At 44.6% G+C, this 26,357-nt stretch overlaps 1 protein-coding gene across 1 annotated transcript in view; it reads left to right on the top strand.

Moving 5' to 3' along the window:
- The window catches only part of LOC129834594 (ras-related protein R-Ras2), a 48,972-nt gene that overhangs the window by 8,179 nt on the left and 14,436 nt on the right, over positions 1–26,357 (top strand). The window contains exons 2-4 of the mRNA XM_055899720.1: positions 23,910–23,997; positions 24,188–24,290; positions 25,527–25,635. Coding sequence (XP_055755695.1) covers positions 23,910–23,997; positions 24,188–24,290; positions 25,527–25,635 — 300 coding nt within the window. The remainder of the gene's footprint in view (positions 1–23,909; positions 23,998–24,187; positions 24,291–25,526; positions 25,636–26,357) is intronic.

Raw genomic sequence — 26,357 nt, 5'->3', positions numbered from 1 at the left:
TTCATTCACAGTGTGTTTCTATGATACTCAGAGTGTCACGCCCTGGCCATAGAGAGGTTTTTATTCTCTATTTTGGTTGGGCCAGGGTGTGACTAGGGTGGGCATTCTAGTTTCTTTATTTCTATGTTTTCTATTTCTTTGTTTTTGGCCGAGTGTGGTTCCCAATCAGAGGCAGCTGTCTATCGTTGTCTCTGATTGGGAATCAAACTTAGGCAGTCCTTTTGTGGGTTCTTAATTTTGCACTGGTTGTTATTTTGCCCTGCAGAACGGCACGTTCGTATTTTGTTTTGTTGTTGTCGGTGTTCAGTTAATAAATAAATAGAATGAACACGTCCCATGTCACGACCCATGACGATCGTGACACAGAGGCTGAGAAATTGGCGATTGAACATTTTTTTATTACATTTATTTAACTAGGCAAGTCAGTTAAGAACAAATTCTTATTTACAATGACTGCTTACCAAAAGGCAAAAGGCCTCCTGCGGGGATGGGGGCTGGGATTAAAAATGCTAATAAATGAAATAAAAATATAGGACAAAACACACATCAAGATAAGGGAGACAACACTCAATAAAGAGAGACCTAAGACGACAGCATAGCATGGCAGCAACACATGACAACACAGCGTGTTAGCAACACAACATGGAAGCAGCACAACATGGAAGCAGCACAAAACAGGGTACAAACATTGTTGGGCACAGACAACAGCACAAAGGGCAAGAAGGTAGAGACAACAATACATCACACAAAGCAGCCAGAACTGTCAGTAAGAGTGTCCATGATTGAGTCTTTGAATGAAGAGATTGAGATAAAACTGTCCAGTTTGAGTGTTTGTTGCAGCTCTTTCCAGTCGCTAGCTATTTATTAGTTTTACTGGCTGCCACACCCCACAGGGACCACATCTGGGGTGGCCTCATATCTACAGTGCATTTGGGAAAGTATTCAGACCCCTTGACTTTTTTCCACATTTTGATACAGCCTTATTCTAAAATTGATTAAAAAAATTTTTGCCCACATCAATCTACACACAATACCCCATAATGACAAAGCCAAAACTGTTTTTTTAGAAATACCTTATTTACATAAGTATTCAGACCCTTTGCTATGAGACTCAAAATTGAACTCCGGTGCATTCTGTTTCCATTGAGCATCCTTGAGATGTTTCTACAACTTCATTGGAGTCCACCTGTGGTAAATTCAATTGATTGCACATGATTTGGAAAGGCACACACCTGTCTATATAAGGTCCCACAGTTGACAGTGCATGTCAGAGCAAAAACCAAGCCATGAGGACGAAGGAACTGTTTGTAGAGCCCCTAGACAAAATTGTGTCACGGCACAGATCTGGAGCAGGGCACCAAAACATTTCTGCAGCATTGAAGAACACAGTGGCCTCCATCATTCTTAAATGGAAGAAGTTTGGAACCACCAAGATTCTTCTAGAGCTGGACGCCCGGCCAAACTGAGCAATCGGGGAGAAAGGCCTTGGTAAGGGAGGTGACCATGAACCCGATGGTCACTCTGACAGAGCTCCAGAGTTCCTCTGTGGAAATGGGAGAACCTTCCAGAAGGACAACCATCTCTGCAGCACTCCACCAAGCAGGCCTTTATGGTAGTGGCAAGACGGAAGCCACTCCTCAGTAAAAGGCACATGACAGCCCACTTGGAGTTTGCCAAAAGACACCTAAAATACTCTCAGAACATGAGAAACAAGTTTCTCTGGTCTGATAAAACCAATATTGAACTCTTTGGCCTGAATAACAAGCATCACGTCTGGAGGAAACCTGGCACCATCTCTACGGTGAAGCATGGTGATGCCAGCATCATTTGGGGGATGTTTTTCAGCAGCAGGGACTGGGAGACTAGACATGATTGAAGGAAAGATGAAAGGAACAAAGTACAGAGAGATCCTTGATGAAAACCTGCTCCAGAGCGCTCAGGACCTCACTGCGGCAAATGTTCACCTTCCAACAGTACAACGACCCTAAGCACACAGCCAAGACAACGCAGGAGTGGCTTCGAGACAAGTCTCTGAATGTTCTTGATTGACTCAGCCAGAGCCCGGACTTGAACCCGATTGAACATCTCTGGAAATACCTGAAAATAGCTGTGCAGCGACGCTCCCCATCCAACCTGACAGAGCTTGAGAGGATCTGCAGAGAAGAATCGGAGAAACTCCCCAAATACAGGTGTGCCAAGCTTGTAGAGTCACACCCAACAAGACTTGGCTGTAATCGCTGCCAAAGGTGCTTCAACAAAGTACTGAGTAAATGGTCTGAATACTTTTTTTTTAATACATTTGCAAAAATCTAAAATAAACTGTTATTGCTTTGTCATTATGGGGCATTGTGTGTAGATTGATGAGAATAAACAAATATTTTATCCAATATAGAATAAGGCTGTAACGTAACAAAATGTGGGTCTGAATACTTTCCAAATGCACTGTATATCTTTTCAGGGTACATACACCTACACCTGTGCCAAAATTGGTGCTTTTATCACAAATTGTACTATTGAGTCCACATTTTCATCTTAGCCACGCACAACTAGTATACAAAAGAGATTACATTTTTGACCCCTGTTGGTGATTTTAGGGTTAAGATGAATGCATTCATTTTAAGTCTGTAAGTCTGCTAAATGACAAGAATTTAAAGATACATCAAAATAATAATGGGTCTGGGATTTGAATGGACTGGACGCACCCGCCCATCTGCATGCAATGGGTTGAGGAGATCTTCTCGGGTCCAAAAAAGTTGGGACCGGACCAGAACAGAACCGAGGACAATCATACCCAAACCCGAATGGACCTGACGACAACCAGACCTAGACCCAACTCGTTCCCTAACAGGTCCGGGTCTAGACCAGACCCGATTGGAACGAGTGACAAAAACTGCCTGGTCACAGTTGTAAATGAGAACTTGTTCTCAACTGGCCTACCAGGTTAAATAAAGGTGAAATAAATAAAAAATAAAATATTGCCAAATTTCTCTTCTGGTTAACAAATACATCTTTACATGTTGGCTAGGCCTTCTATAAGTAAATAAATTCACCTTATTAGCGTAAAATAAATATGCTATAGCCTATGCAAAGCCGTGGTCTGGTCCACTCTGGTCTATTAGCTGTAGTAACATAGACCTGAGACCCACTGACAATCAAATAGGACCTGACCCGAGGGAAAAGTTACAACTTTGGACCTGGTTCGGGTCTCGGGTATTCGGGTTGGGGTCTCGGTATTCAGGTTGGGATGGACCCGTGACCCGTGAAGACCTCTAGTGACCCGTGAAGACCTCTAGTGACCCGTGAAGACCTCTAGTGGGTGGTGTGGTCCACGTTCACTGAGGGCAGGCTTTTCCATTGGCTCCTAGTGAATAAACTGCATTACAGAAGGCTTCCACTGAAGGCAAGTCTTCTCATCACGACTATTATCAGTGTCTAATTGACCCTGAGTCTTAGACAGACAGAGACTAGAGACGGGGGGAGTCGGTGATACTGATTGCCCAACCCCCCCCATGTAGACGTGCTACCACCAATCAGAGCGCTTACTACTGTGTTATTCCTGTTTATTTGATGGATATTAATGTTTATAATGTATGGTCAGGTGGAATGTTCCTCCCTGTTGAGTTTCACTATACTAGAGTGCCACAGCAAAGGGTTTTTGTTGTTGCTCTGACATGGTCATGGCTATTCATAGAGGAGAGGAGATGATAGACAGGTGTTGAGGGAAACAAGTGATGGTTAGAGAAAAGCAGTGGGTATGTGTTTACCCCTCCCCCCTCGATTCACCACAGGGCCTCCTCTCTCTCTCTCTCTCTCTCTCTCTCTCTCCGTTGGTCTCACATCAGGGCAAGTATTTACTCCTGTGGCTTTTCAAAGGCCCTGCCTCTACTTTAGGTATCCTGTTTACCTGAATTAACTGCTTGTAGAAACCATGTCTGGCAGGGCATGAGCTGACACACACACACACACACACACACACACACACACACACACACACACACACACACACACACACACACACACACACACACACACACACACACACACACACACACACACACACACACACACACACACACACAAGAAAATGAGACTGGGCTGACAGTTAGTAAAAAAAAACCACAACAATGGATTCTACCTCTCACCTTGCAGAGGATAAGAGTTGTTGTTTCCACTAAGCCACTGAATTTCTTCGGGTAGAATTCCGTTTCTATTTCTATCCCCTTTTTCATGCATTCACAGTAAAAAACTATTTCCAGTTCATCTGTGGGTTTAGCATACAGTGACTGTGATTCTCTATGTTCTCAGGGACAGCAGGGGAGAGGATCCCGAGAGTGCATGTGTTTCTGTTCAGATAATCACTTCCTACCATGAACAGGAACAGATTAGAACACGGCTGCCTGGCCTGGGGCTGTGTAAATGTTCATGGTCTGCACGGACACAGGGAACATATGCCTCCCATCTCCAAGCTCACACAAATTACATTTGCTGGAGGATCTGTCGCTTATGCTTACCAGCCTCCCCTCATTTGGCCCGATCCATAGAGTCACAGTGAAACAGGGACTATCAAAGTGTGACAAGAGGAAAAGTAACGTGTGTCACATCATCTTTAACACAATCTGCTTTGTGTGAACTCTGGTGCTGTGAGAGCTCTGTAACTGTAACTTTCTCACTTATTGAGCTTCGACTTGGTTGACTGTTCACATAAGATATGGAGGCATGGGTTCCTCTCAGACCTCTATCATCTATGACCGGGGTTAGACGGCCCTGTTCCTGTAGTCCCGCAGATACGGCAGGATTTTGTTCCAACTAGGCACCACACCTGACCAACTGAGCTAATTAAACAGTTCAGTGCCCAAATTCAACACACCATGTTTTCCAGGTCAATTAAATCAAACACATGAAGTTCCTGTGGTCCTCCAGGACCAGGGTTGTCTACCCCTGATCTATACTGAACACAAACAACGAGCATGTAGATCAACGCAGCATGTAGATTGTTGGTCCCATGTTTCATGAGCTGAAATAAAAGTTCCCAGAAATGTTCCATACACACAAAAAGCTTATTTCTCTCAAATTTGGTGCACAAATTTGTTTACATCCCTGTTAGAGATAATTTCTCCTTTGCCAAGTTAATCCATCCATCTGACAAGTGTGGTAAATAAAGTAGCTGATTAAGCAGCATGATCATAACACAGGTGCACCTTGTGCTGGGTACAAAAAAAGTTCACTATACAATGCGCAGGTTTGTCACACAACACAATGCCACAGATGTCTCAAGTTTTGAGGGAGTGTGCAATTGGCATGCTGACTGTAGGAATGTCCACCAAAGCTGTTGCCAGAGAATTCAATGTTAATTTCTCTACCATAAGCTGCCTCCAACATCGTTTTAGAGAATTTGTCAGTACGTCCAACTGGCCTCATTACCACAGACCACGTGTAACAACTACAGCCCAGGACCTCCAAATCCGGCTTCTTCACCTGCTGGATCATCTGAGACCAGCCACCCGAACATTGGATGAAACTGAGTAGTATTTCTGTCAGTAATAAAGCCCTTTAGTGGGGAAAAAATAATTATGATTGTCTGGGCCTGGCTGTACCCCTAAATCCATATATTAGGTCCTAATGAATTTATTTCAGTTGACTGATTTCCTTATATGAACTGTAACTCAGCTAAATTGTTGCATGTTGCATTTTATATTTTTGTTCAGTATATGACATGGTGAGGCTGTGGGTGTGTAACCATGTGTGACACAGCACTTCCCCAGACAGGCATTGGTTTAAAATGATTTGTTAGCAGCAACCCCTCCTGGGACATTAGCTATCTAGAGCAGGTATTCCCAAACTGGGGTACACGCAATAAGAATGTGATTCAATATATATATATATATATATAGAGAGAGATTTTTTTTGTAACTTTTTCTTCACATTTTCAAACAGTCCATTTATATTTATAGCCAACGTAGCTGCTGCTCATGTTGGTATCTGTACTGATGGAGCAAAAGCCATGACAGGAAGACATAGGGGAGTGGAAACGTGCGTGCACGCAGTTGCCCCCGACGCCACTTGGGTACACTGCAGCATCCACCGAGAGGCTCTTGCTGCCAAGGGGATACCTGACAGCTTGAAAGACGTTTTGGACACTACAGTGAAAATGGTTAACTTTGTTAAAGCAAGGCCCCTGAACTCTCGTGTATTTTCTGCACTATGCAATGATATGGGCAGCGACCATGTAATGCTTTTACAACATACAGAAAGAAGTGTGCTGGTTATCAAGGGGCAGTATTGACACGTTAAAAAAAAAAAAAAAAAAAGAGATTCAAGCTTAAAGTTTTCTTAACTGACTAATTTTCACTTGTCTGACCGCTTGCATGATGACGAGTTTCTCACACGACTGGCCTATCTGGGTGATGTTTTTTCTCTCCTGAATGATCTGAATCTAGGGTTACAGGGACTCTCCGCAACTATATTCAATGTGTGGGACAAAATTCAGACTATGATTAAAAAATTGGAGCTCTTCTCTGTCTGCATTAACAGAGAGGACAACACACAGGTCTTTCCATCATTGTATGATTATTTGTGTGCAAATGAACTCAAGCTTACGGACAATGTGAAATGTGATATAGCAAAGCAGCTGAGTGAGTTGGGTGCACAATTACGAAGGTACTTTCCCGAAACAGATGACACAAACAACTGGATTCGTTATCCCCTTCATGCCCTGCCTCCAGTCCACTTACCGATATCTGAACAAGACAGCCTCATCGAAATTGCAAAAGACGGTTCTGTGAAAATTTGTAGAAAATGATTTAAGACTGAGACTCTCCAATACAACCCAGCATTGCAGAGTTATGTGCATCCTTTCAAGCACAAGGGGCTGTTTCAGTGGCTGTCTATGGTCAGTCCCCGGGGGCCGGAGTTGTCACACTTTTCCTCCATCTCTAGCAAACACAGCTGATTAAACTAATTTCATTGTCATCTGAAGATGATGATTAGTTGATGATTGGAACTGGGTGTGTTAGCTGGGGCTGGGGCAAAAGTGTGACACCAATCAGGCCTCCGAGGACTGGAGTTGCCCATCCCTGGTCTAGACTCTATGGTATGACGTGGATGGCTGTCAGTCGGCCTTGGGACTCCAAGAGCCCATGGCTTCTACCTGATCCAGAGAGAGGCAATTGGTCTCACCACCCCTCCCCCCTCTCTCTTGATCTGTTAGAACATAAAATATTTGTCTGTCTGTCTCCCTATATGTCTCTCCCTTTTATTTACACTCAACAAATATTTAGTGTCAGATCTGCCAGGCTGTTTGGTTTGCTATACTGCTGCCACTGCAGCCCATTCTTTTAGTTATATGATATATGGACGTGTTTAATTTTTGCTCAGTGGGGATGCCCTGAGAGGTTGGTTTTGAGAAACATTAAATTAGACATGGCTTTTGTTTTCTTCTCAAATCTGTCTGTAGAGGCCATAGTTGTCCATACTAGCCACACGCTATTGTTGCCATAACATTTGACTATCATCTTGCAAAATCATGATCGGATCTGCCTAAAATGCCTTGTGTCAACAGTGCCACAGCATTCCAGTCAGTCTGGTCCCTGATCTCACCACAGCACGTTATACTGGTTCTGTTTGTTTGATTTGGATAGATCTGATCTGGGTCCCAAATGGCACCCTATTCATGACAGACTGTGTTACTGAGTGTCTGAGACAACAGTGGCCTGGAGACATCGTGTAACGGATCGCTCCAACAACAAACAGCAGTGGCAGTTAGAGAAAGGAGAAGAACCCACAGCTTCTATTATCCCTCCTGTTTGTTTTGATTTCATTTTCTCTCCCCAACCTCTGCTGTACTCAGTCTCTCTGGGACAATGTCACCGTGGATTAGGCATAATGACTGTTTCAGGAATTCACAAGATGCTAGAGCCTTGATGTAGGGTTGGTCAGTTTGTTTTCCCAATATATGAGTAACGGTTTGCATTACTGAAAGATACAATCCCAAACGGGCATTAAAAAGGCACAGCAATTGCCAAAACAATATTTGCATTGGTCCCTATCCGAACAAATGTAGACAGGGCTAATCATGATACTCATTGATCACAATAGGAGGAATTCCTAGCCTTCCTTCTGATGTTTGCTTGCTTTATGTGTGCTGTTGAGAACTAATGTAATGTATGCTGCCGTGTCAGAGGCATTACTGCAGAGCATGCTGAAACATACTCCCTCCAGCCCAACACTGCAATTTGACTAAAATCGAAACAAGTGTTTACTCAAATCACTCCTCACTCCAGACAGTCCTCTTCCCGACTCTTGTGCAGTCAGAGGATCTGTTAATTGAATTATTAATAGTTTGCTTATCACATCGAGTTAGGCTTGTCAAATGCACCTCCTGTCTGAATCACAGCTCATCTTAGGCTGTTGGTCCCTACTGGCTGCCTGTCACCCAAGCAAGAGAGACTGACAGAGAGAAGAGAAGTGTGGTTACTTGTGAAGCTGCGCGTGTTGTCTTTGATAATCTCCTTCTCTATTCATTTCACTGCTGAGGCCTGTTTCACTGTGACAGTATCATTCCTTGCATCGGAGATTCATATACCAACAAGATGACTATGGGAAAATGCCATGCTGTGAAGCTCATGCCCCCATATCGCTCAACCCCATGCAGCCAATCTGCCTAAAAGGATTTTATACTAGGCACAGAGGATACTCTTTAGTCAATTTGTTTAGGTATTGTTTCTCGGAATCTATGTGCCATTTGTCCCTCATTATCATGTCTCTATAGAAGTTATTTTTGTGGGTATTGTAGAGAGAGTGCCATGTCGCTCCTGCATCACTGTTATTTCCCATCTAAACATTGTAGAGAGAGTGATTTCCCCGTGCCTCTCTACAGTCCTTTTCCCATGTGGGTGTTAGAAAATCAATGTCTGTATAGATGTAGAGAAGTGAGGAGCTGTGTCAGACAGAATGCAGCTAGCTGACCAAACCAAGGGCTTGTCTGTTAGAACGTCCACTCCTGGGACTAACCCCTCTAAGTCTGTTCCCAGGGGGACGGGGAAGGCCAGGCAGACTGATGGTGTGTTACTGAGAGCCTGGTTCTGGGACGTCCCGTCACTGGCTGCCCTACCCTGGGGCCTTGGCTAGGCTTAGGCAGGCTCTGGGCTGGATGACAGTTGGCACTGTCTGGGCAGGCTGCTGGCTGTCTGCAGACAGCTGAGGCTGAGCTGAGACTGACTCATTACTGCTGGGCACCTGCTGTCCAACAGGGGAAGAGAGGGGAGGAGTGAGGAGGAGAGGGGAGGGGAGGGGAGGGGAGAGGAGAGAGAAGGAGAGGAGAGAGTAGGGGAGGGTAGAGGAGAGGGGAGGGGAATGGAACAACCCCTCTCAACAGGTGAGGAGTGCTACATGAATGACTCCCCATATGTGCTGATGACAGTGGGTGAGCAGGCGTGTGGCCTCCTATGCCCGTAACAACTGGTCCTGGGCATGTCTTGTGGTTTGGCTCTTAATGGTTAAGGTTCCAGATGGGATATGGAGAGCTGATCTGTAATCAGTTTTCATGGGGTAGGTAGAAAGAAATGGCAGTCGGGACTAGTGGGATGCTCAGCTGCTGTTCTGTGGCTGCTAAGAGAGACAGGGTCACTGGTTATGGCTCCTAATATGTACTCAGCACCAGTTGGTCTCAATAAACACAAATGAACGAGAATGTTTAGTTGGCACAAGCAAGCGCACACCAAGTTAACAGCCGTCTAACAAGGGTGTTTCATAAATGCTTGGTATGTGTAACCAAAACATGTTCCTTTATCCTGCCCTCAACCTGACTCTAGACATCATTTAAAGTGGCCAAGTTGAAGACCTGAGAGTCTTAGCTGTCTTACTACAACAAACAGCCCTGTTGGCAATCAAGCTAATTGTTTCTGGATTTAAACATGGCTAAAAGGGAATTGAGGGCCTCACTTCTTTGTTTGATTTAGGTCAAGCCATATCCACTTCCCTCAACGGGAACGGTTTGTGGAAGTGAAATATATCACCTATATTTATCATGTTGTTACGTAAGGGCTTGTGAGGCCGGTGGGCGGCTGGGCTAGGTCTATGTGGGGAGGCCTGCCTGTCTGTCTGCCCTGGGCCTTGGGGCTGGGAGCAGGAGAGTGACGTCCATTAGCTCTATTTATGAGGAGCTGCCTGCTGAGGTAATAACATTTCCACTTTCTGTGTTGTGTGACTGGTGGCCTAAAACGGTAATGGTGTTGCGTTTCTGACATGCTGCCAAGGAGAGGCCTTATTCCTTCTGACATATCACCCTCTGCAAAGCTTACCATCTGGAGAAACACCACTAATGCAAATACATGGAGCGCTACTACAGCAGATTGAGGGAGATGAATCTGTAACAGGAGCTGTACTGACAGGTAGGATACATGTCATACCTGCTATTACTACTAGTAAATGAAAGTGGAATAAGAACAACGTGGGTGGTTGGGTGCTAGGTGGAGGACACAGGGCGGTGTGTGTTTGATCTGGGGTGGTCAGGAGAGGCCCTGTCCTGGGTCCTAGTCATGGGTTTTACTCACGACATGGCTGACTGGCCATAACTGACCCCTAACTCTTTGTGCATCTCTTCTACAGCAACCCTTAAGCTCATAGACTGTTCTACTTCCTGTAGTGGGAAAACAACCCCCTGTCCTATCAGATGCAGCTTTATGAGGGCTTATCAGTATTATGTACCCATCTCAAATCTCTGTACCCATATCTCACTCATAATAAACAAGCCTAGTCAGAGTGGTTGGGTTAAATGCGGAAGACACATTTCAGTTGAAGGCATTCAGTTGTATCCCTCTTTCCTTTCCCTAGTGTCCTCATCTCATACCAGACCTGTGGCAGAACTGTGGCACAGGTTCTTCATTGAAACAACAATAACCTATCGTGGCCATCTCTCGCTCAGACGCTCTTACTGTGGGAACTTCAGAGCCAGCTCATCGCCCCACTCTCTTCTGTTAGTGCTTTGTTTCAGCCACCACATACAGTGAGCTCTAAAATGATTGGGACAGTGACAATTTGTTGTTGTTTTGTCTCTGTACTCCAGAACTGGGGATTTGAAATGATACAGGTTAAAGTGCAGACTGTCCGCTTTCATTTGAGGGTATTTTCATCCATATCAGGTTAACCGCTAAGAAATTACAGCACTTTTTGTAAAAGTATTGGGACAAATCCACTTATGTGTATTAAAGTAGTCAAAAGTTGAGTATTTGGTCCCATATTTCTAGCATGCAATGATTACATCAAGCTTATGACTCTACAAACGTGTTGGATGCATTTGCTGTTTGATTTGGTTGTGATTCAGATTATTTTCTTCCCAATAGAAATAATGGTAAATAATGTATTGTGTCACTTTGGTGTCAGTTTCATTGTAAATAAGAATAGAATATGTTTCTAAACACTTCTACATTAATGTGGATTCTACCATGATTACAGATAATCCTGAATGAATCATGAATAATGATGAGTGAGAAAGTTAGACGCACAAATATAAATTACTTTTTTCTGCCCCTCATAGCAAAATTACCGAAAGCCACAGAGAAGGCTACATCAACACCACCACAATGGCTAGGCTTAAGGCTAGCTTAATGGGGGGAAGGGGACATTGGTAACATCACATGACCTGCTGGAACAGAAACTACGCTCGTTCACACACAGCTCTTTTACTGCACACTGTCTGCTCGAATAACTCTGTGGCTTTCTACTGTATCTAAAATGGTGCCGTGTGATGAGAAGACATGACCAGAAACTGGGGTTAAGAAAGAGATGAGGTAGTGGTGTGGTCAGGTCCCAGTGAGCATGTTAAGTTGGCTGCGGGCTCTGGATGCTTTGAGCTCTGGTGGCCAGCCGGGGAAGAAAGGCCTTTTACTGGCTCCTCTTTGATGGCGCCCTTTGAGTGGGTTCAAAAGCAGTGAAAGTCCAGCACACAGTGATATTTAGCCTGCCGATTGAAGTTATAATGCCACGGAGGGCAGGGGAGCGCCTGGTTGGCTCAGCGGACTTGATCAACATTTCCCTCCCTGCTTTAGACTCAGCAGGAACACTCTCCTTGTCGCTACGCTCTTTATGGTGTACAGCACCAGGACCAAATAGGACTTTCAGACCAAGGCCAGAACATATGATTTTGTTACCCATGTAGTTTCATGCCATAAAGCTACTCTGTCTCATGTTTGAGGTGAAACGTTGCTACTGCTGTGGCGTGTCTGTTTGTGCGTGTCTGTGTTCTTTTCCGTTGACTCCTGTTCCAGAGAGCCCCCAGGCAACATGACCTAGTCCTGACACAGAGGAGCCCATTCAGCCTCTCAGACTCTAAATGATGCTAATCTAAGATGATTCTCTAATTGATGGTAACCTCACTATTATCCAGTCCAGAGCTATGTGCGGGGTGAGACCAGAGCAGAGGCCTCAGTAGACTGACAGAGGGCTGCTGTGTAATTGTATATGTACACAGTATGAGACCTGAGCACAGGGGTGAATAAGGCTCTAACTATGGCGAGCCAGCTAGCTAGTCTTTCCCCTGGTGATGTTTTGTACCATGGCCCGTGGCTGAGCCCTGGCTCCAGTGCAGTGAGAACATCTATTTGGGAGCTAAATAGATTTTGGTATCTGAGGTGGAGGGCTCTTCTGCGGGGGTGGGGCCTGGGTGTGGGTGGCTGATTGAGAGGCTCTGGCAGAGGCAGGAGCCAGGGGATAGGTTCTATCTGGCCATTGGGAGGATGACAGGCTGGGGGCATTGTGGACACTTCACTTCATCGCTTCATTTGTTCAGAATCATTCTGGACCTTTCCTCTCTTTGCTCAGTCGGGTTAGATATGAGTTTTGAGATATGATAAAACAGCAGGTAAAGCTGGACATTGGCACTAGTTTCTGCTCACTGAGACCAAGAAAATTTCAATCAGATGAAATAATTCCAGATGCTAAAGCCCTAGCCACCACCTCAAATGTGGTGAGATCAGATGTGATGAGGAATTTATGTAGAAGCGTAGTAGAAGCGTTTTCAGTACACCTAAAAGATTTCCAACATGGTGCTGTTTTCTATTGAAGCGGTGTAATAGCATTTACAGTAGAGTGATAGAGGCTTCCTTCAGCTTCAGGGGTGAGGTCCCTGGCGCCCTTTTAAGGCGGTGGACCCATTGTGTGCTGCTGTGCTCTCCCTCTTCATGTGTATTAGTTATTGAATATTTGACCTTTCTGGTTTGCATGAGCTCATGGGACAAGTGGGTTTTTCCCCAGGAAGTGTAGGCCTTTCACTCTCTCTCTCGTTCTCACTCTCCCTCTCCCTCTCTCCCCCCTCTCTCTCCCCCTCTCCATCTCTTTCTCTCGCTTACTCACACACACAACAAATTGTAATTGTTTTCTTGGCTGGAACTCTCCAGTGGGATGAAGTCACACATGAAGGTGTGGAGAGGGATGGAGTATAGCAGACGGTAGTATTGGACAAGCAGAACTCCTATTCTCCCATCTGCTTCATGTTAACCCTTAATGTAATGGTGGCTATTTGTGCTGGGTGATGGTTGATTACTGATGGCTGCTGGAGGACAGGCGACCCCTGGACAGTCCCCCAGGTTCAGCAGAGGTTAACCCTGTAGGACAAGGGAGGGCAGGGGAACAGGAAGGGGATGGCTAAGGGAGTGGTGTAAGTCTACAGCTGCCTGACTGATACAAATTAAACTCAATGTTCACAGGTGTTTATTTACTCTGAGCAGTTCCACAAGTGAGGTTGTTTTAGAGGACGGCTCAGTGTAAAAAGTCTTGGTGGGGACAGAGATAAGATGAACTCAGATGGACTATATTCTGAAAAGTACACCTTATCAATGGACTTTGACCCTGAAGAGACAACAATGCTGGATGTTTGGGAGACCATTTTTTTGAATGGCCAACTGTGGCTAGTGGCTGTCATCCTAGTGAACCCTCAACATGACTGTACCTAACACCCCTAATGGAAGCAGAGACCAGTATGATAGTGTAGACTACCCCTATAACAGCCAGTATAATGGCCCAGTCCAGTTCCCCATTCACATCCATGATAAGCTGGGGAATGAAGGAGAATCTAGGGAAAGCCTGACTATGCAAATCTCCAGAACAGCTCTACTTCAAGGGTGGAGTTCTGTTGCTGCATTCTAGAAACAAATGAGAGGTCTTAAGCAGGTCTGGAGTTAAATCAGCAGGCCTCACTGGGATCTGCTTTGAGCTGGCACTGGTTCAACTCTCCCATAAATCAATGCAGATGAAAAGACAGTTGAGTTCATCACCTGTATTTGTATGCAGTCATCAAGTCCTGCATACTTCCAAAACATGTCAGATTAGCAGTTATTTGTGTTATGGCTGACTGCTGTTGTGCAGGTACTATAAATTAAGTTAAAGTTGTGGTGGTGGTTGGTTCATACATCTTTATCAAGGGTTGGCAGGCAGGACTGGGGTGTTGACCACTGACAGGGTGGTACTTGGTTATTTCTAGAGTCTACACTAGGTGGTCTGGCCTGAGTTTAACGGTATTGTTAATTGAAATGGCTGCACTTGGACCTGGGATCCTACTACCCCCCCCCTACCCTGTCCCGTACTTCCCTACCCCTACTACCCCGTCTCCCATACCCTTTACTGGACCTCTCCTCCACAGTGTCCTGGTCCTACCCTACCTTGGGCCCAGCTGTAGTGTGTGTCTCTCTAACGCTGTGTCAGCTCGACCAGGTGCTGGAATTGGTCAGGCTTGGCTGAGAGGGGAGCTGTATTGGGATTGAGGGATATTATAAAGTTGCAGCTGTTTGCATAATTTTTCTAAGGGATAATACAAGTTTTCCTACCATTTAATCTACATTTTCTCATTAGAGAAGCTCAATTTCTTGATTTGGAAGTCAAGGTCTCTGAATCCTCATAGGGCATTAAGGGCACATATGGAAGGAAATGAACTCTTCCGTTTCCTCTTAGTCTGCTGTGTTCACGCTTATTATGATCCAGTAGGCAGGCATACCATTTTCCTCTAATATGCGTGTTTTTGTTAATTAATTGCCTAGAGAATTTTGGAGAGAAATCTCCGGCCTCCCTCCCTTCACAGAACTGATTGGTGAATCCATGGCTGTGCTCTGCTCTGGCTGTTCATCTTATGCTGGATCAGCTATATGGTAATTAGGGATTGGCGGTATACCATATTTTACTATATACCGGTATTGATACACGGACCGGTTTGGGTTTTTACTTTACCTTCTATAACGGTATTTGAATGTTTGGTTTCGTTCAGTCTGCATGGTCAATGCAGCGCATGCAACAATGTTGATGCCAATGAATTTGTTCCCTATTTGATCTTAATATAAATCCACAAGCGTTCTATAATTACAATATTAGTTTGTGTTATTTACATCTGCAAACAGCTAGTTTGTATTTTCTTAGGAAGTTAAAGCTAAATCGTGTTAGCCACTAATGCTAATCGCTAGTTAGCTGGCTAGCTAACTATATACTCTGCTCTACTCTATACTGGCTAGCTAACTAGCTAATAAAAGTACTAAGTCAGAGTAAACGTAGCTAGCTAATACAGCCTGATACCAGTGCTGGTGGAGGCCTAAATCAGCATGTTGTTTGTGCAACAGTATCTTCTAAATCAAAGAGGAATAGGCCAACCATGAATATGTTGTCTACGTGAATAAAGATTTAATGTAGCAAAAGATTATAGGCTCCCCAAGGAAACACTGAACATCACGTTTTAGTTTCTACCCTGTCACAATAACTTGTCCATGGCATTTTCATTCATTGTCATGTCAAACACTGTAATCAAAGTGCCCACTGTTAGTTATATTCTAACTATAGAATTAGAATAAACATTATATTTCTATGATTCCAAAAGCTCACCCAAGTGTTCTAAATCTAAATCGCAATTGCAACATTTGGTTAAAAACAAGGCCTAGTTTTTTGCCCATATCGTGGCAGTGTGGAAATGATCTCAAATAAGTGCAGGAAATGTAGAAATGGATGGAAATACAGGAAATTATTTTAGGTTGAAGTTGAATTTAACAGTATAAACCAAACAGAATGGAGAAAGACCCATTGAAATCACTTGCCATCCTATGGTCACACACTACTCATGAAGCACATTGGAACTTTTATTATTCCAAAACATAAAATACCGTCAAATACGTGATACCGTCTCTTTTAAAAAAAAATACGTGATACCGTCTCATTTTTATTTATTTATACGTGATACCGTCTCATTTAAAAGAAATACGTGAGACCGTCTCATTTAAAAAAATACGTGATACCGTCTCATTTAAAAAAAAAAAAAATACAGTGATACCGTCTCATTTAAAAAAATACGTGATACCGTCTCATTTAAAAAAAATACGTGATACCGTCTCATTTAAAAAAAAAAAAAATACAGTGATACCGTCTCATTTAAAAAAATACGTGATACCGTCTCATTTAAAAAAAATACGTGATACCGTCTCATTTAAAAAAAATACGTGATACCGTCTCATTTAAAAAAAATACGTGATACCGTCTCATTTAAAAAAAAAAAAATACAGTGATACTGTCTCATTTAAAAAAATACGTGATACCGTCTCATTTAAAAAAATAAAAATACAGTGATACTGTCTCATTTAAAAAAATACGTGATACCGTCTCATTTAAAACAAAAAATACCATGATATGATATTTTGGCTATATCGCCCAGCCCTAACAGTAATTTACGTGAGACTCCTGCTACCCAAACGAGTGGGATGGCTGTCTCAGATAGAAAGGAGTGTATCTATATATAGCACGGTAAGCTGTTTGTGTGGTGAGGAAGTGGGTGAATGGCGTTTATTGCACGCCTACACGTATCCTTGTTTTCCCGTTGGTGGAGATGTCAGCCAGCAGTTGTAACACAGGATCTGTTAGATTGTCTATCAGAGAGTCAGAGACAGACAGGGTTAGTATAGCAGCTGTATACTAGGGAGATGACTCCTCAGTGCTGCAGCACAATGTAGGCTAACTAAATGAGTGCAGAGGCTGCAGCTGAGAGAGACACTGGATCCACTGACCCTCTTTTCATGGTGAACAGACCGCTAATGTTGTCATGGTGTGGAGTGGGTGGTGGTGCTGGAAGGCAGCAGTGGAAATGAGTGGCGGTGGGCGGATGGATGGGTGGGTTAGTTGGTAGGTGGGTGGGTGGTTAGGTGGGTGGGGATTGGGGAATATCTCCTCTGTGACATCAGAGCGCTTTGCTGGCCTGGGCCGGCTGTCCTGGTGTGTAGGTTTAGTTTCCTTCCCTCTGGCTGAGTGGCTGGGGCTAAATGGAGCGGAGGGCTCTGCTGTACTATATACTCCGCTCTGCACTGCTCTACTCTACACTCCACTCTGCTTTATTCTACTCTATACTCTGCTCTATGCTTTACTCTGCTCCATGCTTTACTCTACTCAATACTCCGCTCTACTGTTTACTCTTTCTCTGCTCTACTCTATACTCTGCTTTACTCTGCTCTATGCTCTACTCTATACTCCGCTCTACTCTACACTCTGCTCTAGACTCTGTTCTATCCTCTACTCTATGCTCTGTACTACACTATACTCTGCTTACTCTGCTCTATACTCTGCTCTACTCTATACTCTGCTCTACTCTGCTCTATACTCTGTTCTACTCTACTATATACACTGCTCTGCTTTGCTATGCTCTACTGTATACTATGCTCTACTCTATACTCTTCTCTATTCTGTACTCTACTCTATACTCTGCTCTATACTCCGCTCTACTCTATACACCGCTCTACTCTATACCCTGCTCTACTCTATGCTCTACTCTATACTCTATACTCAAATAAAATCAAATGTTATACTCTACTCTATACGCTGCTCTACTGTATACTCTGCTCTACTCTATACTCTACTTTGTACTGTGCTCTACTCTATACACCGCTCTATTCTATACCCTACTCTATACTCTGCTCTAATCTACTCTATACTCAACTCTATACTCTATACTCTACTCTATACTCTGCTCTAATCTACTCTATACTCAACTATATACTCTATACTCTACTCTATACTCTGCTCTATTCTATACACTGCTCTGCTCTATACTCTACTCTATACTCTGTGGTACTCTATACTCTACTCTATACTCCTCTCTATACTCTACTCCACACTCCGCTCTATTCTATACCCTACTCTATACTCTGCTCTAATCTACTCTATACTCAACTATATACCCTATACTCTACTCTATACTCTGCTCTATTCTATACACTCTCTGCTCTATACTCTACTCTATACTCTGTGGTACTCTATACTCTACTCTATACTCTACTCCGCACTCCGCTCTACTCTATACTCTACTATATACTCTGCTCTACTCTATACTCTACTATATACTCCATGCTCTACTCTATACTCTGCTCTATTCTATACACTCTCTGCTCTATACTCTACTCTATACTCTGCTGTGCTCTATACTCTACTCTATACTCCTCTCTATACTCTACTCTACACTCCGCTCTACTCTATACTCTACTATGTACTCTGCTCTATTCTATACTCTGTTCTATACTCTGTTTGTGAAGCATGGAGGTGGAAACATCATTCTTTGGGGATGCTTTTCTGCAAAGGGGACAGGACGACTGCACCGTATTGAGGGGAGGATGGATGGGGCCATGTATCGCGAGATCTTGGCCAACAACCTCCTTCCCTCAGTAAGAGCATTGAAGATGGGTCGTGGCTGGGTCTTCCAGCATGACAACGACCCAAAACACACAGCCAGGGCAACTAAGGAGTGGCTCCGTAAGAAACATCTCAAGGTCCTGGAGTGGCTTAGCCAGTCTCCAGACCTGAACCCAATAGAAAATCTTTGGAGGGAGCTGAAAGTCCGTATTGCCCAGCGACAGCCCCGAAACCTGAAGGATCTGGAGAAGGTCTGTATGGAGGAGTGGGCCAAAATCCCTGCTGCAGTGTGTGCAAACCTGGTCAAGAACTACAGGAAACGTATGATCTCTGTAATTGCAAACAAAGGTTTCTGTACCAAATATTAAGTTCTGCTTTTCTGATGTATCAAATACTTATGTCATGCAATAAAATGCAAATGAATTACTTAAAAATCATACAATGTGATCTTCAACTCACAGTTGAAGTGTACCTATGATAAAAATTACAGACCTCTACATGCTTTGTAAGTAGGAAAACCTGCAAAATCGGCAGTGTATCAAATACTTGTTCTCCCCACTGTATACATACACACACACACACACACACACACACACACACACACACACACACACACACACACACACACACACACACACACACACACTGGTGCTCATATGGAAAATGTGTCTAAGGCTGTCTAGTTGGTGCACACAAAAACAGAAGTAATTTATGGAAGGGTTGGCTGAACTCTGTCAGACTACAGGAGCACTCTGTTTTGTTAAAGAGGGATTTAACCTCATCCGCTCTCCAAATTCAAATGAAATGTCATTCTATGAAAAAGGCTCAGCTACCATTGAAGCAATTGGTTAATTCACTTGAGAGGAGAATATTTGCATTTTAGGAGTGTTTGAACAGGGAGTTTTTTTCAGTTCCCACTGGCATCTGTGTTAAGGTGCGACTGAAGGTCAGGACACTTCACTGTGCAAAGAGAGTCCACTGTGGGGGGGTCGGTGGCTAGGTGTGGGGGTGTGTGTGCGTGTGCTCTTGCGTGTGTGTGTGTGTGTGTGTGTGTGCAAGCAGACCAGACTTTAGACCCCCTGCAGATTGAGCGACCGACCAGTCAGTCTGGACTCTGGACAGGATCAGCTGTCTGTGCAGTGATGGCTGTTCAGTGTTGTCATGGAGACAGTGGTGTGAGGCTGCACAATAGAAGAAGTTCAGTAGCCTGGTCCCAGATCTGTTTGTGCTCTTGCCAACTCAATTGCTGTCCTTGTTAAGCCAAGCATGACAAGGAGTGACAAGAGGTTGGCATGATAGCACAAACACAATTGTATATACAGTGAATACTGAATGGTGCTGGGAAGAACAGTGAGCTAAGCTCCTTCCCACCCTGGGAGGCTGTTGTGTTGTCCCAGTGGTTGTGTTGTCCCAGTTAGTCACCCACCCCACAGTGGGAGTCATCCTGTGTTGAATATGGAGCTAATGGTGATGTACCCAATGAGCCATATGAGGATCCATCACATACAGTTGAAGTCAGAAGTTTACATGCACTTAGGTTGGAGTCATTAAATCTCGTCTTTTAACCACTCCACAAATTCCTTGTTAACAAATTATAGTTTTGGCAAGTCGGTTAGGACATCTACTTTGTGCATGACACAAGTCATTTTTCCAACAATTGTTTCTAGACAGATTATTTCACTTATAATTCCTCATCACAATTCCAGTGGGTCAGAAGTTTTCATACACTAAGTTGACTGTGCTTTTAAACAGTTTGGAAAATTCCAGAAAATGACATGTCATGGCTTTAGAAGCTTCTGATAGGCTAATTGACATACTTTGAGTCAATTGGTGGTGTACCTGTGGATGTATTTCAAGGCCTACCTTCAAACTCAGTGCTTCTTTGCTTGACATCCTGGGAAAATCTAAAGAAATCAGCCAAGACCTCAGAAAAGAATTGTAGACCTCCACATGTCTGGTTGATCCTTGGGAGCAATTTCCAAATGCCTGAAGGTACCACGGTCATCTGTACAAACAATAGTATGCAAGTATAAACACCATGGGACCACGCAGCCATCATACCGCTCAGGAAGGAGAGGCGTTCTGTCTCCTAGAGATGAACGTACTTTGGTGCGAGAAGTGCAAATCAATCCCAGAACGACAGCAAAGAACCTTGTGAAGATGCTGGAGGAAACCGGTACAAAAGTATCTATATCCACAGTAAAACGAGTCCTATATTGACATAACCTGAAAGGCCGCTCAGCAAGGAAGAAGCCACTGCTCCAAAACCGCCATAAAAAGCCAGACTACGGATTGGAAGTGCACATGGGGACAAAGATCATACTTTTTGGAGAAATGTCCTCTGGTCTGATGAAACAAAAATAGAACTGTTTGGCCAGAATGACCATTGTTATGTTTGGAGGAAAAAGGGAGAGGCTTACAAGCCGAAGAACACCATCCCAAGCACTGGGGTGGCAGCATCATGTTGTGGGTGTGCTTTGCTGCAGGAGGGACTGGTGCACTTCACAAAATAGGTGACATCATGAGGTAGGAAAAGGATGTGGATATATTGAAGCAAAATCTCAAGACATCAGTCAGGAAGTTAAATGACCCCAAGCACACTTCCAAAGTTGTGGCAAAATGGCTTAATGACAACCAAGTCAAGGTATTGGAGTGGCCATCACAAAGCCCTGACCTCAATCCTATAGAAAATGTGTGGGTAGAACTGAAAAAGCGTATGCGAATAAAGAGGCCCACAAACCTGACTCAGTTACACCAGCTCTGTCAGGAGGAATGGGCCAAAATTCACCCAACGTATTGTAGGAAGCTTGTGGAAGGCTACCTGAAACGTTTGACCCAGTTTAAACAATGTAAAGGCAATGCTACCAAATACCAATTGAGTGTATGTAAACTTCTGACCCTCTGGGAATGTGATGAATGAAATAAAAGCTGAAATAAATCATTCTCTCTACTATTATTCTGACATTTCACATTTTAAAAATAAAGTGGTGATCCTAACTGACCTAAAACAGGGAATTTTTACTAGGATTAAATGTCAGGAATTGTGAAAAACTGAGTTGAAATGTATTTGGCTAAGATGTATGTAAACTTCTGACTTCAACTGTATATTACTGGACACAGCCAGTGCTGTTTCTGGATATACATTCTCTCTTTCTCTGTCACGCTCTTTCTTTCTCAGCCTGCACTTCACTGTACTGCAGCCTTATCAATCAGGGGAACCAGCATGGAGAGAGTGGAGCAGCAGAGCAGGCTGCAGACATATGCAGGACCGCTGATGAATTATTGAACAGTGCCAAGTGGACGTGATGTCAGCATGCATGCAGCGCATACAAAGAGGACTAGGGAGAGAGGGAGAGGCATGGGGGGAGAGGGAGAGGCATATGGGGGGAGGGAGAGGCATGAGGAGAGAGGGAGAGGCATGAGGGAGAGGCATGAGGAGAGAGGGAGAGGCATGAGGAGAGAGGGAGAGGCATGGGGAGAGAGGGAGAGGCATGGGGGGAGAGGGAGAGGCATGGGGGGAGAGGGAGAGGCATGGGGGGAGAGGGAGAGGCATATGGGGGGAGGGAGAGGCATGAGGAGAGAGGGAGAGGCATGAGGGAGAGGCATGAGGAGAGAGGGAGAGGCATGAGGAGAGAGGGAGAGGCATGGGGAGAGAGGGAGAGGCATGGGGAGAGAGGGAGAGGCATGGGGGGAGAGGGAGAGGCATGGGGGAGAGGGAGAGGCATATGGGGGGAGGGAGAGGCATGAGGAGAGAGGGAGAGGCATGAGGGAGAGGCATGAGGAGAGAGGGAGAGGCATGAGGAGAGAGGGAGAGGCATGAGGAGAGAGGGAGAGGCATGGGGAGAGAGGGAGAGGCATGGGGAGAGAGGGAGAGGCATGGGGAGAGAGGGAGAGGCATATGGGGGGAGGGAGAGGCATGAGGAGAGAGGGAGAGGCATGAGGAGAGAGGGAGAGGCATGAGGAGAGAGGGAGAGGCATGGGGAGAGAGGGAGAGGCATGGGGAGAGAGGGAGAGGCATGGGGAGATGGAGAGAAATGGGGAGAGAGAAGGAATGAGCTCGGGTGAGGGAGAGACAGATAGTATGGGAAGGGGCGAGTTTATGTGTGCAACAGAGAAATATGTCGAGAAAAGGGAATTTGTATGAAATAATGCGTGAGAGAGTTGGAGAGTGTGTGGAGTAGGTAGTAAGAAAGAGGGGTTTATTGAGGGAGAGAAAGAGGCAGGGAGAGAAGGCAGTATATTTCCATCTGCGTCGGTGGATTAACTGAAAAAGACTATGCATATTTTAACAGTCAAACAGGTGACCATGTGCCATGAATCAATACACGTACACTGATTTAATCAGATTAGATCCACTCCTGTCACAATAGTTTGTTTGAAAGGAAAATGGAAAGATGATTCATGCATTTGAACAAATTTAGACTGTTTTATTCATGGTAGCCTAGCGTTTAAGAGTGTTAGGCCAGTAACCGAAAGGTCGGTGGTTCGAATCCCTGAGCCTACTAGGTGAAAAATCTGTCAATGTGCCCTTGAGCAAGGCACTTAACCCTAATTGCTCCTGTAAATTTCTCTGGATTAGAGCGTCTGCTAAATGACTCAAATGTAAATTTATTTTTACCTGTAGTGACATAATGTTATGCTCAGCAGTGAGTCCACCCCTCCTGTCCACATGTAGCCAGTGCACTGTGTTCCACTCTGATATAGGACATGCTTTGTATGCCGTTCTCAGCTGTCACTTAACTAGTCCCACAGGAGAGGCCTACAAAACATGCAGAGAAAATGTCATAAAATGCACAGCTTCAAGCCCCGTCTCTACCTACTCCGAGCATCCTGCTCATAATGGAGACAGACAGGCAGTCCCAGTCACTGCTTCATTACCAGCCTCTGGAAGATGGCTAAGTAGTGTCATTGTTGGAATAGTGGCGACAGAAGTGCCAGTGACATTATCAGTGTTTTGGTCATGAACACTCCAAATGACCTTGTTTTCCTGTGGCCTTCAGAAACAGTGGAGTGGTTATGTTATGTGAGTCCGTATTTACCCTTGCTTTCACAACACACGGGTCAGGATTATGTGTTTACCTCCTGCATGCTGCATAGTAGTGTAGAGGTCAACGAGTTACTCAACAACACAAGTGGATGGAGTGTTTACTCTCTAGAAGACTGAGCCAAAGCCGGATGTTTATCTCACTGCCTTCTCTGATGTATGTCTCCTCAGTCCTTGCTGTACACCATGTTCACTCTCCCCCTTTCTCTCTCCCGCTTTCTCTCTCCAGTCCTACTTTGTCACTGACTATGATCCCACAATTGAAGACTCGTATACGAAGCAGTGTGTCATTGACGAGAGGGCGGCCCGGCTTGACAGTAAGTATAGACCCTCAGCCTGTAAACAAACAGGAGAATCTGACCACAACACTAATGTTCATTGAGAAATTCCAGCCTTCACAGGAGATTACTGTTCTTATCTTGGAGGGTTTAGTTTTGTACAGCATCTTTTTCAGGAGAGGTGCTACTGTGTGTGTGTGTCTAACGTGTCTGTCCCTGTGTTTGTTAGTCCTGGACACGGCCGGACAGGAAGAGTTTGGAGCCATGAGAGAACAATACATGAGGACAGGGGAGGGCTTCCTGCTTGTCTTCTCAGTCACTGACAGAGGAAGGTGAGTGACAACCCAGTCACGTGTCACCCCCATGCTGCCTCTCTATCTGTCTGTGCCTCTCTCTGTCTGCACCTATCTCTGATTGCGCTTTTCTCTCTCACTCTCTCTCTCTCTTTCTGTCTGCGCGTCTCTCTATCTGCGCCTATCTTGGTCTATGCTTCTCTCTCTATCTCTCTCTTTCTCCCTTTGTCTGCCTGACCTCTCTCGCTCTCCCTCTCATGCTAAACACATACATCTCTCTCACTCACTCTCTCTTGTTCTCCCACACTTCCGTTCTCGCCAACCTGTGTCGTCATTCTCTTTTGTTCTCCTCTGCTCATATACCTCTCTTTCAACATCCACCTCTTTACAGGCTTTGGTTTTCTGTGTAAAAACCCTGCATTAAATCACCTGCATGAGAAAGAATGCATCCCCTCTATATGTGCTGTGCTGTGGTGGGCAGTCTTGGGCCCTTGTCACCCCCCTGGTCCCTGTACAGCAATGTGATGGTGGTGTGTCTCAACCCACCCCTCAGAGTCCCCTCTCTCCCTGTGTGTATGCTGTAAACAGTCTTTCCTTCCTCCGTTTACTTTAGTCAAGGCTCTCCAGATTTACTATGTGCTCGCTAAGCTGCCCGCCGGCGGCCATTCACTAGAATGCACTCCTGGGTTTGTGGTTACATTCTGTTTCCCTTTCTCTCTGGGGGATATTTCTATGTATGCCATTTGGTTCAAACAGTTAGCATGATATTTGTATTACACTAAAAGCCTTTCAAGTCAACGGGGAGCAAAGCTCTGGTTAAAGGGACAGACCTGCTTAGGGCTACCCCTCCCTGGTCAATGGAAGGCAGGTAAGCCTGTACTGAGGCTGCTCACAAGTTCACCAAGGTGTTACTGCACTGCCCATGCAAACATTTCTGGAACATTGAGGCACGCAGTACAACAGGAGTTCATTGACTTCTCTGTCTGTGTTCTGGAGTACCCCCCTTCACCCTTCACCCACCCTGTCTGATTCACAGAGACGTCAATCCTGTCTGCCTGGGTGCAGTGGGGGAGGGGAGGGCAGGGGGGTTAATTTTTGTGGCTGTGAGACAACATTCCTGGGAGGTCCACAGAGGCACCAGCTTTATCTCAGCTTTATCTTTATATCTGAGCTTTATGTCACAGTTTGGTGTTGTAACCAAGCTCCCTTCTGGCTGGGTAATGTGTAGAGTTTACTGGGGGCATCGAGTGATGCTGCGTGCTTTATGTTTCACAGCTTTGAAGAAATCTACAAATTCCAAAGACAGATCCTCAGAGTCAAAGACCGTGATGAATTTCCCATGATCCTTGTAGGCAATAAAGCAGATCTGGAGCTCCAGAGACAGGTGAGTAGCAGTCCTCCTAACAGCCCAGCTACAGCGCAAATACACATACAGTACATGTTAGGGTGATGTGAGGAAAGTAAATATAAAGCAACAAGCTTTAAAAATGTGCAATTTCTAATTTACATTTTGAAATGTGAAAATGGATAGTGGTGGTGGTGGTGGCTGGAGCTATTTGGGTAGACAAAGAGGGAGTGAGAAAAAGAGAGAAAGAGAAGATGACCAACAAAAACATTGTGGGACAGAGGAAAAGAGGAGAGAGGGAGGGTATGAAAAGGAGTGGGCTCGTTCTGTGGCCTTTATTGGCTCTCAGCTGCAGTTCACTTTCCCACATGACTCCACACTGTCATCTGCTGGAATAAAACACATTCTCTCATCTGATCAAATGTAAATGCATTTATCACATCAATTACTGTCGTAATTATTTTTATTGACTGAATATAATGTGGGGCCTCTGTTAGAATTGATAACTCAATATGATTCATCCAAATGAATTAGTTTAAATGTGGTCTTTAACATATTGGTTAAGGAGTATGATTCAATTCTACCCATTACTGGCAACTCAATGGGTTCAGCTGTTTTAGGACAGTAGAATAAATGATTTTGCAATGAGGTCTGGGCCCATATCCACAACGTGTCTCAGAGTAGGAGTGCTAATCTAGGATCTGTCCATACAATCTTATTTATTATGAACTAAAATGCTAAACTGATCCTAGATCAGCACT

This window comes from Salvelinus fontinalis, chromosome 35 (genome assembly GCF_029448725.1).
Source record: "Salvelinus fontinalis isolate EN_2023a chromosome 35, ASM2944872v1, whole genome shotgun sequence".
NCBI classification, from domain to species: domain Eukaryota; kingdom Metazoa; phylum Chordata; class Actinopteri; order Salmoniformes; family Salmonidae; genus Salvelinus; species Salvelinus fontinalis.
The sequence above is the reverse complement of the archived record's forward strand: the minus strand, read 5'-3'. Positions and strand labels throughout refer to the sequence as shown.